Genomic DNA, 17,500 nt, shown 5'->3' with positions numbered 1-17,500 from the left:
AGTTATAGCCTAACCCAAGGTCTACGCAGTTATAGCCTAACCCTAGGTCTACGCAGTTATAGCCTAACCCAAGGTCTACGCAGTTATAGCCTAACCCTAGGTCTACGCAGTTATAGCCTAACCCTAGGTCTACGCAGTTATAGCCTAACCCTAGGTCTACGCAGTTATAGCCTAAACCTAGGTCTACGCAGTTATAGCCTAACCCAAGGTCTACGCAGTTATAGCCTACGCAGTTATAGCCTAACCCTAGGTCTACGCAGTTATAGCCTAACCCAAGGTCTACGCAGTTATAGCCTAACCCTAGGTCTACGCAGTTATAGCCTAACCCAAGGTCTACGCAGTTATAGCCTAACCCTAGGTCTACGCAGTTATAGCCTAACCCTAGGTCTACGCAGTTATAGCCTAACCCTAGGTCTACGCAGTTATAGCCTAAACCTAGGTCTACGCAGTTATAGCCTAACCCAAGGTCTACGCAGTTATAGCCTACGCAGTTATAGCCTAACCCAAGGTCTACGCAGTTATAGCCTAACCCAAGGACTATGCAGTTATAGCCTAACCCAAGGTCTACGCAGTTATAGCCTAACCCAAGGACTATGCAGTTATAGCCTAACCCAAGGTCTACGCAGTTATAGCCTAACCCAAGGTCTACGCAGTTATAGCCTAACCCAAGGACTATGCAGTTATAGCCTAACCCAAGGTCTACGCAGTTATAGCCTAACCCAAGGTCTACGCAGTTATAGCCTAACCCAAGGTCTACGCAGTTCTAGCCTAACCCAAGGACTATGCAGTTATAGCCTAACCCCAGGTCTACGCAGTTATAGCCTAACCCCAGGTCTACGCAGTTATAGCCTAACCCAAGGTCTACGCAGTTATAGCATAACCCTAGGTCTACGCAGTTATAGCATAACCCTAGATCTACGTAGTTATAGCCTAACCCAAGGTCTACGCAGTTATAGCCTAACCCTAGGTCTACGCAGTTATAGCCTAACCCTAAGTCTACGCAGTTATAGCCTAACCCAAGGTCTACGCAGTTATAGCCTACGCAGTTATAGCATAACCCAAGGTCTACGCAGTTATAGCCTAACCCAAGGTCTACGCAGTTATAGCCTAACCCAAGGACTACGCAGTTATAGCCTAACCCAAGGACTACGCAGTTATAGCCTAACCCAAGGACTACGCAGTTATAGCCTAACCCAAGGTCTACGCAGTTATAGCCTAACCCAAGGTCTACGCAGTTATAGCATAACCCTAGGTCTACGCAGTTATAGCCTAACCCAAGGTCTACGCAGTTATAGCCTAACCCAAGGACTACGCAGTTATAGCCTAACCCAAGGTCTACGCAGTTATAGCCTAACCCTAGGTCTATGCAGTTATAGCCTAACCCAAGGACTACGCAGTTATAGCCTAACCCAAGGTCTACGCAGTTATAGCCTAACCCAAGGTCTACGCAGTTATAGCCTAACCCAAGGTCTACGCAGTTATAGCCTAACCCAAGGTCTGCGCAGTTATAGCCTAACCCAAGGTCTACGCAGTAATAGCCTAACCCAAGGTCTATGCAGTTATAGCCTAACCCAAGGTCTACGCAGTTATAGCCTAACCCAAGGTCTACGCAGTTATAGCCTAACCCAAGGTCTACGCAGTTATAGCCTAACCCAAGGTCTACGCAGTTATAGCCTAACCCAAGGTCTGCGCAGTTATAGCCTAACCCAAGGTCTACGCAGTTATAGCCTAACCCAAGGTCTGCGCAGTTATAGCCTAACCCAAGGTCTGCGCAGTTATAGCCTAAACCAAGGTCTACGCAGTTATAGCCTAACCCAAGGTCTACGCAGTTATAGCCTAACCCACGGTCTGCGCAGTTATAGCCTAACCCAAGGGCTGCGCAGTTATAGCCTAACCCAAGGGCTGCGCAGTTATAGCCTAACCCAAGGTCTGCGCAGTTATAGCCTAACCCAAGGTCTGCGCAGTTATAGCCTAACCCAAGGTCTACGCAGTTATAGCCTAACCCAAGGTCTGCGCAGTTATAGCCTAACCCAAGGTCTACGCAGTTATAGCCTACGCAGTTATAGCCTAACCCAAGGTATACGCAGTTATAACCTAACCCTAGGTCTATACAGTTATAGCCTACGCAGTTATAGCCTAACCCAAGGTCTATGCAGTTATAACCTAACCCTAGGTCTACACAGTTATAGCCTAAACCAAGGTCTAGGACATCCTTGCTTCAGGTTGAATGATTCTGACACTCGGATCCTGAAGTTAGGCTCGTATCTCTTTCTCTCGAGGAGAGGACACTCTAATCTAACACAGTAGAGGATTCCAGAACTACACTATCAGAACACAATGGCGGGTCAGAGGCCCGTGAGCCGCGGGTCATTCGGGCCGAGCGCTGGACGCCCACCGACAGCCATCAGAGTCAGCACTGCGGTGAGTGTGTGTGTGTGTTGCGGGTTACAGGTGGTGATAGTGTAAGATTGCAGTGATGAGTGTGTGTGTGGTCCACAGGCCCCGGGGACCGGCCGGCCCGGCAGCAGAGCAGGACCCGTGGCCGCTGCAGGGCTGTTATCAGCACAGATCAGGGTGGCGGACCGGCCCGTGACGCAGCAGGGCCTCAGCGGGATGAAGACCGGCGGCAGAGGTGCTCTCTCTCTCTCTCTCTCTCTCCCTCTCCCTCTCCCTCTCCCTCTCTCTCCCTCTCCCTCTCTCTCTCTCTCTCTCTCCCTCTCTCCCTCTCTCCCTCTCTCCCACTCTCTCCCTCTCTCTCTCTCTCTCTCTCTCTCTCTCTCTCTCTCTCTCTCTCTCTCTCTCTCTCTCCCTCTCTCTCTCTCTCTCTCTCTCTCTCTCTCTCTCTCTCTCTCTCTCTCTGATGTGAGATCTGCACACTGACCCTTTATTTTCACTCCTCCAGGACCTCAGAGGCAAATTCTGGATAAGTCATATTACCTTGGGTTATTACGGTAATGTCATTTATTGAATGTTTCATTATCTCTCAGATAAGACGGTCTGATTAATATTACAGTTTTTCTCGATCGCTAAGACACATTTCTTGAAAGCTGATCTCCTTTTCTCTAAACTGTGATCACAAAACCCAATTTTCAAGCTACATTCACAAAACCACTCAGATTTCTATCCATTGTAGGGCCACACAAACCAGTGCTCTCTGAACTGGCTTACTGTGTATGTTCCCTCACATCATTAGCCACAAGTGTGATCAATTTTGAGTTGTTGTGTTCAAGTGGTGACAACTGTGCCTTAATTGTGTTTGACTTTTGTCACCTGTGCTCACCATTATGCAGCACGGGTGCATCACAATGAAAATGTGTTGGCGAGTTGTGTCTAAACAGGTGAAAAGTGCTTATGGTTTTGCCAAAAGAGTGATTGATTCAATCAGTGGGTTCAGGCAACTGAGCATTTGGTTCAGACAATAGGGTTTAGTGTTTTAGCAATTGAGAAAAACTGTAATAATATCTGATTATTAATATATGTTTGTTTGCTTCAGGAGTAAAATCAACGAGCTGACGATGGAGTCCACTAAACTACAGAAGGACATCGACACCTTCAGTCAGGAGAACTCAGTGTTTCTGTCTTATGAAAAACGGTACGTTTACCTTCAGAGCCACCAGAATTATTAAGACAAAAAATTAAAAGTCGCACTGGACTATAAGTCGCATTCATTTAGAAATTTATTTCACAAAATCCAAGTCCAAGAACAGACATTGCATCTATTCAGCTGCACAACAGCACACAGAACAACGGCTGAATAGTGTCCGGTGTGTTACGCAACACAGGGTTTCCCGCAGCACTTTGGTTGCCTAAGCAACACACGCCTGCCGCCTTAACTACGGCGTCAACAAAATGTATATGAGCGATATCTGCCGTGTTACTCTGTCCTGTTTAGAGCTTAGATTCTCTGCCGAGCCGATATTTCCCGCCGCTATACTCGGGTCCGTGATATAGAGACGTGCGGCGCGGGACTAGATGTGATGGCCGAGCGCGGGCGCGGGACTAGATGTGATGCGGGCGCGGGACTAGATGTGATGGCCGAGAGCGGGCGCGGAACTAGATGTGATGCGGGCGCGGGACTAGATGTGATGGCCGAGCGCGGGCGCGGGACTAGATGTGATGGCCGAGCGCGGGCGCGGGACTAGATGTGATGACCGAGAGCGGGCGCGGGACTAGATGTGATGCGGGACTAGATGTGATGACCGAGAGCGGGCGCGGGACTAGATGTGATGGCCGAGCGCGGGCGCGGGACTAGATGTGATGCCCGAGCGCGGGCGCGGGACTAGATGTGATGACCGAGAGCGGGCGCGGGACTAGATGTGATGGCCGAGCGCGGGCGCGGGACTAGATGTGATGGCCGAGCGCGGGCGCGGGACTAGATGTGATGCCCGAGCGCGGGCGCGGGACTAGATGTGATGACCGAGAGCGGGCGCGGGACTAGATGTGATGGCCGAGCGCGGGCGCGGGACTAGATGTGATGACCGAGAGCGGGCGCGGAACTAGATGTGATGCGGGCGCGGGACTAGATGTGATGGCCGAGCGCGGGCGCGGGACTAGATGTGATGGCCGAGCGCGGGCGCGGGACTAGATGTGATGGCCGAGCGCGGGACTAGAAGTGATGGTCGAGCGCGGGCGCGGGACTAGATGTGATGGCCGAGCGCGGGCGCGGGACTAGATGTGATGGCCGAGCGCGGGCGCGGGACTAGATGTGATGGCCGAGCGCGGGCGCGGGACTAGATGTGATGGCCGAGCGCGGGACTAGAAGTGATGGTCGAGCGCGGGCGCGGGACTAGATGTGATGGCCGAGCGCGGGCGCGGGACTAGATGTGATGGCCGAGCGCGGGCGCGGGACTAGATGTGATGGCCGAGCGCGGGCGCGGGACTAGATGTGATGGCCGAGCGCGGGCGCGGAACTAGATGTGATGGCCGAGCGGGGGCGCGGGACTAGATGTGATGGCCGTGCGCGGGCGCGGGACTAGATGTGATGGCCGAGCGCGGGCGCGGGACTAGATGTGATGGCCGAGCGCGGGCGCGGGACTAGATGTGATGGCCGAGCGCGGGCGCGGGACTAGATGTGATGGCCGAGCGCGGGCGCGGGACTAGATGTGATGGCCGAGCGCGGGCGCGGGACTAGATGTGATGGCCGAGCGCGGGCGCGGGACTAGATGTGATGCCCGAGCGCGGGCGCGGGACTAGATGTGATGGCCGAGCGCGGGCGCGGGACTAGATGTGATACCCGAGCGCGGGCGCGGGACTAGATGTGATGCCCGAGCGCGGGCGCGGGACTAGAAGTGATGGCCGAGAGCGGGCGCAGGATGAAAAAAAGTGAGACTTATAGTCTGGAAAATACGGTATTTGGAAGAATAAATATATATGATGAAAAAATGTGTGTATTTCTGATCCTCTAATAAGACTTTTTCTTTAGTTTTGATGACATCAGGATGCAGGAATTAATGTCATGTTAAAACGTTTTCTGTGAACAGAGCGGAAGTCCTGGCTGGAGAAATTAAAGATCTTCAAGGCCAGCTGGCAGATTACAACATGGTACATTATTCTATAAGTTGTTCAGAAGTGCAGCTTGTGTGTGTGATGTTGAGACGCATGATGATGTCATTATTTAAGTAAGCTGTGTCTTTTTTAATGAGCAGCTGGTGGACAAACTGAACACAAACACTGAGATGGATGAGGTCGTGAACGACATCGTCATGGTGAGTTCACAGTATTCAACACACATTTCTTCTTTGCTCTCCTGTATTTCTGCTGATTGGTGTGTGTGTGTGTCTCATCAGCTGAAAGCGCAGAATGACAGAGAAGCTCAAAGTATGGACGTGATATTCACTGAGAGACGAGAGTAAGTGCTTTTGTCATTTGCAGAGTTTGTGAGTTAGTTCACGCCAAAACTTCTTTTTAAATTAGCAATGTTACATATTGCGGACAAAGTATTGTAACCATCACTGACAAGTTTTTAAAATCTTTAAATAAGGTTTTGACTTTCTGTGTTATAAAGTGCAATGACAGCATTCACTGCAAAAAATGAAGTCTTGCAGGGGTCATGAACTGCAGTGTTTATTGTTTCATGTGTCCTGGGGCGCACTTATGATGTTAGTATGATTTTACTTAAAAAAATGCAATAATTTAGATATAAAAGGCATTTTCCTAGCCTGATTATAGCCTCTGATTTGAACACTCTGAAGGGGCGTGTGCTGTGATTGGCTGTGAGTCTTCAGTGTAAACGCCCACTGCTGTGATTGGCTCGGAGACTTCAGTGTTTTACTTCAAGTTTTTAATTTAAGTTTTCTGAGAAATGTATCAAAATAAGTGACTTGGTGTTTAAAGTCAAGTCAAGTCACCTTTATTTATATAGCGCTTTTTACAATACAGATTGTATCAAAGCAGCTTCACAGTGATAACATGAAAATAATACAAAAAACAATTTCATCATCGTCCACCTTTAAGGCAGATCTATAATATTGTTGAATATTAAATGTCCCCAACTAAGCAAGCCAGAAGGAAGGCAACAGCGGCAAGGAACCAAAACTCCATCAGTGACAGAATGGAGAATAAACCTTGGGAGAACCCAGGCTCAGTCGGGGCCAGTTCTGCTCTGGCCAATCAGTGAACAGTGTATGAAGTTCAGAATGAATCAGAGTATTTGTCCAGTTCCGGTTGGTTGAAGTCGAGTGGAGAGGAGGAGAGACTGGTTGACACTTCAGGTCAGCGGCGTCGTCGTCGTGTCCTGGCGCTGGTCCTTCATCAGATCTGGATACGGCCTGGTTCCAGTGGACAGCGGTAAACCTCGGGATAGACAGAGAGACTAATATTAGCGTAGACGCCATCCTTCTTATGATGTAACGAGTACATCAGGATTACGGGAAGTGTTCCCGGTCCCGACTGTTCTAAACTATGCAGCCTAATTATATAAGTCTATAATGTGTTATGTGTATGCTAGGCCGAAGAGATGTGTCTTTAGTCTAGATTTGAACTGACAGAGTGTGTCTGCTTCCCGGACAATGGTAGGAAGACTGTTCCAGAGTTTTGGTGCTAAATAGGAAAAGGATCTACCGCCAGCAGTCGATTCTGATATTCTAGGTATTATTAACTGGCCGGAGTTTTGAGATCGCAGTAGACGTGAAGGACTATAATGCGTTAAGAGCTCGCTCAAGAACTGCGGAGATAAACCATTTAGTGCTTTGTAAGTGATCAGCAATATTTTAAAATGTATACGATGTTTAATAGGCAGCCAATGCAGTGTTAACAGAACGGGGCTAATATGGTCATACTTCCTGGTTCTAGTAAGAACTCGAGCTGCTGCGTTTTGGACTAGCTGTAGTTTGTTTGTTAAGCGTGCAGGGCAGCCACCCAGTAGAGCATTACAATAATCTAGCCTTGAGCTCATGAACGCATTAACTAATTGTTCCGCATTTGTCAATGAGAGCATATGGCGTAATTTAGATATATTTTTAAGATGGAAGAAAGCGGTTTTACAGATACTAGACACATGACTTTTTAAATGAAAGATTGGTATCAAAGAGCACACACACACACACACACACACACACACACACACACACACACACACACACACAGGTTCCTAACCGACGACGAAGACTTAACAGAGCAGCCATCAAGTGTTAGACAGTACTCTAGGTTATTAAGTGTGGAAGTTTTTTGTCCAATAATTAGAATCTCTGTTTTTTCTGAATTTAGTAGTAGGAAATTACTAGTAATCCAGTTTTTTATATCAGCTATGCATTCCGTTAATGTTGTGAATTGGTAGGTTTCGTTAGGTTTTGAAGAAATATACAGCTGAGTATCGTCGGCATAACAGTGAAAGCTAATTCCATGTTTCCTAATGATATCTCCTAATGGTAGCATGTACAGAGTGAACAGCAGCGGTCCTAGTACTGAGCCTTGTGGTACGCCATACTGAACTTGTGATTGATAAGACATCTCTTCATTTACTGCTACAAACTGATAACGGTCAGATAAGTATGATTTAAACCATGCTAGTGCAATTCCACTAATGCCAACATAATGTTCGAGTCTATTTAAAAGGATGTTGTGGTCAATGGTGTCAAATGCAGCACTAAGATCCAGTAATACTAATAGAGAGATACAACCACGATCGGATGATAAGAGCAAATCATTTGTGACTCTAACGAGAGCTGTCTCGGTACTATGGTACGGTCTAAATCCGGACTGGAAATCCTCGCAGATATCATTTCTTTCAAGAAAGGAACACAGTTGTGAGGATACTGCTTTTTCTAATATCTTTGACAGAAATGGCAGATTAGAGATCGGCCTGTAATTGACTAGTTTTGTAGGATCAAGTTGCTGTTTTTTAACAAGCGGTTTAATCATAGCCAGCTTAAAGGTTTTTGGTACGTATCCTAGAGACAAAGATGAATTAATGATATTAAGAAGAGGATCTATGACATCTGGAAGCATCTCTTTCAGCAGTGTGTGTGTGAGTGTGTGTGTGTGAGTGTGTGTGTGTGAGTGTGTGTGTGTGTGTGTGAGTGTGTGTGTGTGAGTGTGTGTGTGTGTGAGTGTGTGTGTGTGAGTGTGCTCGTTGTGCCACGGCGCTGGACTATGTTCTTTAATCTTCTTTAAGCGCAGCGGAGCAACTGTGTCTAAAGTGCTGGAAAAGTTTCTGTTGCAATATCAAGTTCTTCTAAGCTATCCGCGATGCTGAGATGATGAAACTGATCAGGAAGTAAGAAACAAAATCTGCCATAAATAAACTTGTTTTCCCCTTAAGTATGAAGTCGGTTAATTTTGATAATTTTTTATTTTATCTTCAGTCATTTTGCTTCTCCTCCAGTAAAGGTAACTTGATTTAAGAATGTTTATTTGAGCTGGAAAACAAGACAGAAACACTGAGGAAGAACATGAAGTTTGCAGTGTGTACACACACTGGTCTAACATGCATATTTGCAATTCTGGTTCGGTGATCTTTGTTGTTTTATATTTTAAGTAATTTTCATATTGCACTACTGCATTGGAAAAAAGACAGTCCTCACAAGTCTGTTCATGCAAAACCTCGTAGCTAAATTAGTCCAGCAGCACACACACACACACACACACACTGTCCCTTCGACGCAGCCGAGCTCCGGCTCACGACTCGAGCCTCTGGGTGTGGGCCGTAGTCCCCGTCTCGATGTAGCCGTCCTCGATGTAGCCGTCGTCCTCCGGCTCCCCCAGCTCCCCCAGCTCCCCCAGCTCCTGCAGCTCCTGCGCGCTGGTCTCCGTCTGCTGCGTGTCCAGGCTGAAGTTGGAGAAGCGGCCGCCGGGCGCGCCGGGCTCGCCGTCCTCACACAGCCTCTGGTGCCGGTAGTTGAACAGCAGTTTGTACCAGGAGGGAGACTTGACGGCGCAGACGATGAGGATGGAGGTGCTGAGAGTCAGAGCCACGACACCCAGCAGAAACTTCCAGCTGTGGCTCGCCGTCTGCGGCCCTGCAGTGAACCCTGAGGACACACACACACACACACACACACACATCATCTCTAACCCTGAGGACACACACACACACATCATCTCTAACCCTGAGGACACACACACACACACACACACACACACACACATCATCTCTAACCCTGAGGACACACACACACACACATCATCTCTAACCCTGAGGACACACACACACACACACACACACATCATCTCTAACCCTGAGGACACACACACACACACACACACACACATCATCTCTAACCCTGAGGACACACACACACACACACACACACATCATCTCTAACCCTGAGGACACACACCTCATCCGCACGACACCGTAACGCTCCGGCTCATCCGCACGACACCGTAACGCTCCGGCTCATCCGCACGACACCGGAACGCTCCGGCTCATCCGCACGACACCGTAGCGCTCCGGCTCATCCGCACGACACCGGAACGCTCCGGCTCATCCGCACGACACCGGAACGCTCCGGCTCATCCGCACGACACCGTAACGCTCCGGCTCATCCGCACGACACCGTAGCGCTCCGGCTCATCCGCACGACACCGTAGCGCTCCGGCTCATCCGCACGACACCGTAGCGCTCCGGCTCATCCGCACGACACCGGAACGCTCCGGCTCATCCGCACGACACCGGAACGCTCCGGCTCATCCGCACGACACCGGAACGCTCCGGCTCATCCGCACGACACCAGTATTTGTGCAAGCGTTGAAAATTGTAGAAAAATGTTATCTGTGCATAAACGTGCACATGCGCATTACGTGTTCAGGCTATAGGTGCGCGCGTTTGGATATGTTAGCTCCACACAGTGATCTCCTAATCCCCCGCCCACCGGCTGTGTGTTTGAGACTGGGCCCAGTGTGTGCCCAGTAGGATAATCCACACCAGAGTACAGTGACAGTGGCTTTCTCTAACCCTGTCTAAGGGTCGTGAGCTGAAGTCAGCTCATTACCTCTGATGTGTTCACCTGTGCTGGAGCTGGAGCCGCGGCTGCTGCTGCTCTGCTCTGTGGTCAGCAGTGCTGCTAATCTAGTCTTCGCTGTTGGGACTTGATTTAAGCAGAAAGGGTTCCCATCAAGGACGGCTGTTTTCTGGGGGGCGTAGCAAAACACTTCTCTGCCTGCAAAACAAACATGAAGTTGGCCAGAGCATAAACACCATACCTGCAGGAAGAAGGAAAACAGCCTACGCTCTCGCTCTCACCGGTCGCCACGCCAGACTCGATCAGATGTTTGATGAGGCTCGTGAGCGAACAGGAGCACCTCCACGGATTCCCCTCCAGATCCAAACTCCTCAGTCTGACCAGTCCTTCAAAGATGCCTTCGTCAAGGGTCTCTAGCTCATTGCCCCTCAGTGCCAGAGTCTCGAGGTGTGTGAGGCTGCTGAAAGCTCCTGCGGGCAGGGACTGTATGTGGTTGTAAGAAAGATCTAGCACTCGAATCCCGGGATACTCCCGTAAGATCTCCACATCCACGTCAGACATCGCGACGGAGTTGTGGCTCAGGATCAGCTCGCTGAGGGCTGGGGGTGCGCCTGTGGGAACGCTGGTTAGAGATGCGTTGCTCATGTCCACCTGAACACACAGCGAAATGTCTGTTTGCACATCCTAACATTTACTGCAGATTCTCTTTTCACTTTATTTCACATGGACATGGTCTCCACAATGCAGTCTATGATTTGTCTTGTTGTTAGACAGTGACTGATTTAGAAAATGTTTCTATGATTGACTGTAAAGCAACACCTGAAGCTCTCACCTGCAGTGCGATCCCCTGTGAGCTCATCAGAACGACTGCCATCAGGAACACACACACTGTCCCGGTCACGATCTCTCCGAACACACACACACCTGTCCCGGTCATGATCTCTCCGAACACACACACACCTGTGATCTCGGTCACCTGTGATGATAACAGCGCTGCATCAGCACACTCGGCCGAACCCTGAGTATAAGAGAAGCTCTGGAGAGAAGCGGTCCGTCTGTGCTGAGACAGAGAAGCTCTCGAGAGGAAAAACCCTCTTCATGAGCGTCACACAAAGAGGATCTTTGTGCAGAAGAGTCAGTCTCCTATCAGCATCTGAGGTCCCGTGTCTCTGCTCTTCTGTTATCTGCCATCAGACACACAGATCCGCATGTTTATCCGGCACAGTCTCCCAGTGTTCAACAGTGTTCCCTTTCAGAAGCTACAACCGATGCTGCGCTGCTTAGCGCATTGGGAACTTCTTTAATCTTTGCTTGTCTGGGGAGAGCGTGCTGCCCTTGAGCATGGGGATTGCGAGCACAGTGAATGTTCACAGTTAAAGTGCTTCGCGTCCGCTTTGCTTATTTCAAACGGGTGGCACCCGCAATGCGATTGTGGGGCTCGCGTGTGGATCTGGCTGAGGAGCGGGAGACGGGTGCGGCCCTTTCCCTCACACTCTCCCCAGATCGCGATGACCCAAGAATCGATGTTTTACCAAAGGGTTAGGCCTACAATAAAAAGTGATACATTGATCATAATGAATTAACTTGTGTCACATTAGCTACACAGAAATAGCTTAAAGTGGCTTACCGTTAGGTCTATTTCAAAAAAGAAAGAGGACAGACTTACTTATTCAGTTGCGTCTGTTTCTGTTTATTTGGTAGTTACAGGACATATTTACATCACATTTAGAAAGATGGATAATTTCTACAAATATGCCACCAAAAATACGACCTGATGAGCTTTAGCACTCTCTCGACTGCCAGTAGGGTATACAGTTATATTTTCAGTCAGAGAAACAGAGGAAGCTCCCGCAAAAAAAGTTGCTTTATTTTACGATAGTCCGGTATAAAGAGACATAGGCTATACTGACCGATCAAATAAAAACATGATTGTGATAGCCTTTATGATTTGTCTGATTTCTTCAAGCGTTCCTATTTGCAATGTTTACTATGGTAATGGTTAGCGTGCATAGTCTTTTGCATCACGTAAAAATATTTCTACCTTATAAGGTGATCAGAATCCACATCGGATCACAAACAGAAGGCATTCAAAGTGACTGGCCCTGGCACGCACTAGCACGGCCGGCTCTGGCCCGACAGTGGAAACGTGACTGGCCCTGGCACACACTAGCACGGCCGGCTCTGGTCCGACAATGGAAACGTGACTGGCCCTGGCACACACTAGCACGGCCGGCTCTGGTCCGACAGTGGAAACGTGACTGGCCCTGGCACACACTAGCACGGCCGGCTCTGGTCCGACAGTGGAAACGTGACTGGCCCTGGCACACACTAGCACGCCCGGCTCTGGCCCGACAGTGGAAACGTGACTGGCCCTGGCACACACTAGCACGGCCGGCTCTGGCCCGACAGTGGAAACGTGACTGGCCCTGGCACACACTAGCACGGCCGGCTCTGGTCCGACAGTGGAAACGTCACTGGCCCTGGCACACACTAGCACGGCCGGCTCTGGCCCGACAGTGGAAACGTGACTGGCCCTGGCACACACTAGCACGCCCGGCCGGCTCTGGCCCGACAGTGGAAACGTCACTGGCCCTGGCACACACTAGCACGGCCGGCTCTGGCCCGACAGTGGAAACGTGACTGGCCCTGGCACACACTAGCACGGCCGGCTCTGGTCCGACAATGGAAACGTGACTGGCCCTGGCACACACTAGCACGGCCGGCTCTGGTCCGACAGTGGAAACGTGACTGGCCCTGGCACACACTAGCACGGCCGGCTCTGGCCCGACAGTGGAAACGTCACTGGCCCTGGCACACACTAGCACGGCCGGCTCTGGCCCGACAGTGGAAACGTGACTGGCCCTGGCACGCACTAGCACGCCCGGCTCTGGTCCGACAGTGGAAACGTGACTGGCCCTGGCACACACTAGCACGGCCGGCTCTGGTCCGACAATGGAAACGTGACTGGCCCTGGCACACACTAGCACGGCCGGCTCTGGCCCGACAGTGGAAACGTCACTGGCCCTGGCACGCACTAGCACGCCCGGCTCTGGTCCGACAGTGGAAACGTGACTGGCCCTGGCACACACTAGCACGGCCGGCTCTGGTCCGACAGTGGAAACGTGACTGGCCCTGGCACACACTAGCACGGCCGGCTCTGGCCCGACAGTGGAAACGTGACTGGCCCTGGCACACACTAGCACGGCCGGCTCTGGCCCGACAGTGGAAACGTCACTGGCCCTGGCACACACTAGCACGGCCGGCTCTGGTCCGACAATGGAAACGTGACTGGCCCTGGCACACACTAGCACGGCCGGCTCTGGTCCGACAATGGAAACGTGACTGGCCCTGGCACACACTAGCACGGCCGGCTCTGGTCCGACAGTGGAAACGTCACTGGCCCTGGCACACACTAGCACGGCCGGCTCTGGCCCGACAGTGGAAACGTGACTGGCCCTGGCACACACTAGCACGCAGTGGAACACTTTCTCCCTCAGGTGAGATGCTTTCATGTCCTAGTGCGGATGGACAACACGGCGACAGTTGCTTACATAAATCTCCAGGGAGGTCTGCGCTCACGCAATCTCAACAGAACAGCGAGGCAGGTTTATCTCTGGGCCCAGGACAAGCTCCTGTCACTCAGAATGTGGGAGCGGATTTACTGTCCGGACAGGAATTACAGACGGGGGTCCGTAAATGATAAACATGGGTAATATCTTCTGAACCTGACCGAACATTAAACATTTTAAACCAGCTCTATTATATCACATTTATGCACTACTTAAGGTGAACTGAATTAAACTGTTTTCTTAAAAAAATGAGAAAAACGTATAGATATGATTGTTAGAGTCACTTACCCTTGAGTCGTGTGTAATGTTAGCATATGTTAGCGCACTGGAACGAGCGGAGACAGAAGCAGACCTTTGCTCTCTGTAATAAAGACTGGCTAAAGATTGACCACACTCAGTCTTTAACTCCAGAAGGTGAACTACGACTCTTATTGTGTTCCTGATGCTCATGGCGCTGTAGAAACCCTAAGCTCATGAGTTCATTCTTATGAACTGATGAAATATCTATACCTTGAATGCAATGTCAGCTGCTTGCTATAGAAGTGTCAATCAAAAGCATAGCCTACTTGTTGAACTTTGGTACAGTCTCAGAGTTTCTTGATACAGTTTTCAAAGTAATCTTCAGTTTCAGTTTTGTCATGTTTGACTCCAGCGCAGCATCACTGCTCTCTAAAGCCCGATCATTAACACTAACCAGAAATCAGTTCTATTTCATTCATACTCAATCCTTTAGAATTATCATTAAGATTATTTAAATAACGATTAAAAATTACTAACTTTGCTTTCCATTCATTTTCCTCTCTTAATCCTCACTTTAAGCACTCCGATACCACAGCGAACTACTAGCCTAACCAATAAAGCTCAAACGTTACAAAAAAAATGTAAAATTACACTAATTATAAGCATTAATAAATACAAAGTTCCAAATAAAATATTGTCTAACAGTAGTATTCATTTCAGGTACAGAAATGTAATAATTAAATGTAAAATACTAGGGCTGAAATAACTATTAACAAATTAATTGCACAATTTGCTGTAATTAATTGGAATTTATTGCATTTCCCCCACGCTTGTAATCATCAATATTAAACGTAGAATACCCTAATTAAATTAAACACAGAGAAAAAAAGGAACAGAACATAGCCCTATATTAAAATAATATTAAACATCAATATATTATTCTTCATTCAGTTCCTTGCAACATAATCGATTTTTTATTTTTATTGTTTATTTTTTTACTAATTATCAAAATAAAGTATAGTCCTATAAAGCTATTATTACCAGAGCATGTGATCAGAGCAGGGGATTTTACCGTTGTTGCCCAGCACGGGTAACCCAGCTCAGTAGACTATTGCAAACAGAAGTCACTACTGAGAAATGTCACGTTATTAGAGCGGACTTTGCTTTTCCACTGCGTGATCGCGCATGACTGAGCGTTTGGGCCGAACGACAGCAGAACGCGCCGCGCAAACACGGAGCGGGACATTGAGCAGAGAGCGCAGCGCACCCCCACACACACACACACACACACACACACACACACACACACACACACAGGCGTGGCGGCATTCGGTGCTTCTATGGTATTAGAATTCCGCTTTGCTAATTGTACTCTGCATCTTTGTTTTGTCAAACGCGCCATCGGGAAACTTTTTAAATGCAAACTCTTAAAACTCCACCCTTGTCCTTCTCCATCAGGACGGGGGACTTGTGTTCGCACACTCATAATTGCGGCCGCAACAGGAAGTCATTAGGCAAAATATTTGTTTTTTATTTTTTACGCGTTAAACATCTGAAAATGAATCGCAAAGATTAACACGTTAATTCCCCCAGCCCTAAAAATAACACTATGTTCACTGTATAAATGTAAAGATTAATCTTTGTTGAATCTGTGTTTCTGTAGTTTGATTAACATTAATGACAGCTGGTATTTAAAGACCGAATGCACAGATCGAATATCGATTCTCCTTTCTCTTGAGACGAAGCAGACTGTGTTTAGGAGAATGCTCTCCGACTGGCATCCACAAACCAGCCTAACGCCAGGAGATCAAGAGGAATCCGTTCTCCCGCCTCGAGTCAGCTTCACTTATACAGCGCTTTATACAGGACTGAGAGTTTCACAGCAGCTTCACAGAGATAACGGGACAATGATGGAGTTCAAGCTGAAGGCAGTTCAGTGATGATTCAGTTCTGTTGTAAAGATCATCAGTTATTAAATGGGTTCTGGAGAACACAGTGATGTCATCATCAGCTCAGTGCAGTCAGACCAATAATACTGTTGGATATTAATGTCCACAATTAATGAAGCCAGAGGCGACACACACATCAGTGACAGAATAGAGGAAAACCCTCGTGAGAAAGCAGACTCAGTCGCTCAGTTCTCCTCTGGCCTGCAGAACCAACAGTGATGATGATGATGAAGATTCAGGAGCACTTAAGGTCAGAGGTCAGATCAGATCAGTATTGTGTAAAGCGCTGTAGAAATAAAGCTGATTTGACTTGAATGATGTTAAAAGCTGACAGATTCAGTGGAATGAGGATGGATGGTTATGATGTTTAGTAATAACGGTGAGTTTCTCTCTGTCAGGAAAGAGGATCTGATCCGCGCTGTGGAGGATAGTATAGTCCAGGAGAAGCAGGCGGCCCAAGACATCGTCAAGAAGATGAGCGCTGAGAAACAGGCCAAGTACACCGAGATGAAGACCAGCAATGAAGAGCTACTGCAGGTCAGGGTTATCCCACACACCGGTCAAGGTTATCCCACACACTGGTCAGGGTTATCCCACACACCGGTCAAGGTTATCCCACACACCGGTCAGGGTTATCCCACACACCGGTCAGGGTTATCCCACACACCGGTCAGGGTTATCCCACCCACTAGTCAGGGTTATCCCACACACCGGTCAGGGTTATCCCACACACCAGTCAGGGTTATCCCACACACCGGTCAGGGTTATCCCACACACCGGTCAGGGTTATCCCACACACCGGTCAGAGTTATCCCACACACCGGTCAGAGTTAGCCCACACACCGGTCAGAGTTATCCCACACACTAGTCAGGGTTATCCCACACACCGGTCAAGGTTATCCCACACACCGGTCAGGGTTATCCCACACACCGGTCAGGGTTATCCCACACACCGGTCAGGGTTATCCCACACACCAGTCAGGGTTATCCCACACACCGGTCAGGGTTATCCCACACACCGGTCAGGGTTATCCCACACACGAGTCAGGGTTATCCCACACACCGGTCAGGGTTATCCCACACACCGGTCAGGGTTATCCCACACACCGGTCAAGGTTATCCCACACACCGGTCAGGGTTATCCCACACACCGGTCAGGGTTATCCCACCCACTAGTCAGGGTTATCCCACACACCGGTCAGGGTTATCCCACACACCAGTCAGGGTTATCCCACACACCGGTCAGGGTTATCCCACACACCGGTCAGGGTTATCCCACACACCGGTCAGAGTTATCCCACACACCGGTCAGAGTTAGCCCACACACCGGTCAGAGTTATCC

General features: G+C 49.1%; 2 protein-coding genes across 3 annotated transcripts in view; one reads left to right on the top strand and one right to left on the bottom strand.

The window, feature by feature from the left end:
* The window catches only part of ift74 (intraflagellar transport 74), a gene marked incomplete at its 3' end in the record, with an annotated part of 36,043 nt that overhangs the window by 1,826 nt on the left and 16,717 nt on the right, over positions 1-17,500 (top strand). Inside the window, exons 2-9 of the mRNA XM_079605558.1 lie at positions 2,283-2,421; positions 2,500-2,632; positions 2,903-2,951; positions 3,494-3,592; positions 5,481-5,541; positions 5,646-5,705; positions 5,787-5,848; positions 16,557-16,695. Coding sequence (XP_079461684.1) covers positions 2,338-2,421; positions 2,500-2,632; positions 2,903-2,951; positions 3,494-3,592; positions 5,481-5,541; positions 5,646-5,705; positions 5,787-5,848; positions 16,557-16,695 — 687 coding nt within the window. The 5' untranslated portion in view covers positions 2,283-2,337. The remainder of the gene's footprint in view (positions 1-2,282; positions 2,422-2,499; positions 2,633-2,902; positions 2,952-3,493; positions 3,593-5,480; positions 5,542-5,645; positions 5,706-5,786; positions 5,849-16,556; positions 16,696-17,500) is intronic.
* Positions 8,794-11,571, bottom strand: LOC306995283 (leucine-rich repeat-containing protein 19-like). Of its 2 annotated transcripts, none has more exons than XM_079606757.1 (4): positions 11,233-11,571; positions 10,682-11,051; positions 10,446-10,598; positions 8,794-9,467 (listed from the first exon to the last, which is right to left on the bottom strand). In XM_079606757.1, the coding sequence occupies exons 1-4, from the start codon at positions 11,335-11,337 to the stop codon at positions 9,115-9,117; spliced, it is 981 nt and encodes a 326-aa protein (XP_079462883.1). In that variant the 5' UTR covers positions 11,338-11,571; the 3' UTR covers positions 8,794-9,114. The 2 variants fall into 2 exon arrangements, with proteins under 2 accessions (XP_079462883.1, XP_079462882.1); XM_079606756.1 differs by having other exon boundaries at positions 10,431-10,598; positions 11,233-11,511.

This window comes from Phoxinus phoxinus, assembly GCF_949152265.1.
Source record: "Phoxinus phoxinus genome assembly, chromosome: 3".
NCBI lineage: Eukaryota > Metazoa > Chordata > Actinopteri > Cypriniformes > Leuciscidae > Phoxinus > Phoxinus phoxinus.
This window is presented reverse-complemented; position numbering and strand designations above follow the sequence as displayed.

Bases quoted from the DNA above. Each gene is read 5' to 3' on its own strand.
- LOC306995283 (XM_079606756.1), bottom strand. From the start codon at position 11,337: ATGACCGGGACAGGTGTGTGTGTGTTCGGAGAGATCGTGACCGGGACA. The intron at 11,052-11,232 runs GTGAGAGCTTCA...CTGTGTGTTCAG, and splicing joins CACAGGGGATCGCACTGCAG to GTGGACATGAGCAACGCATC. The intron at 9,468-10,430 runs GTAATGAGCTGA...GTGTGTCCTCAG, and splicing joins CACAGGTGAACACATCAGAG to GGTTCACTGCAGGGCCGCAG.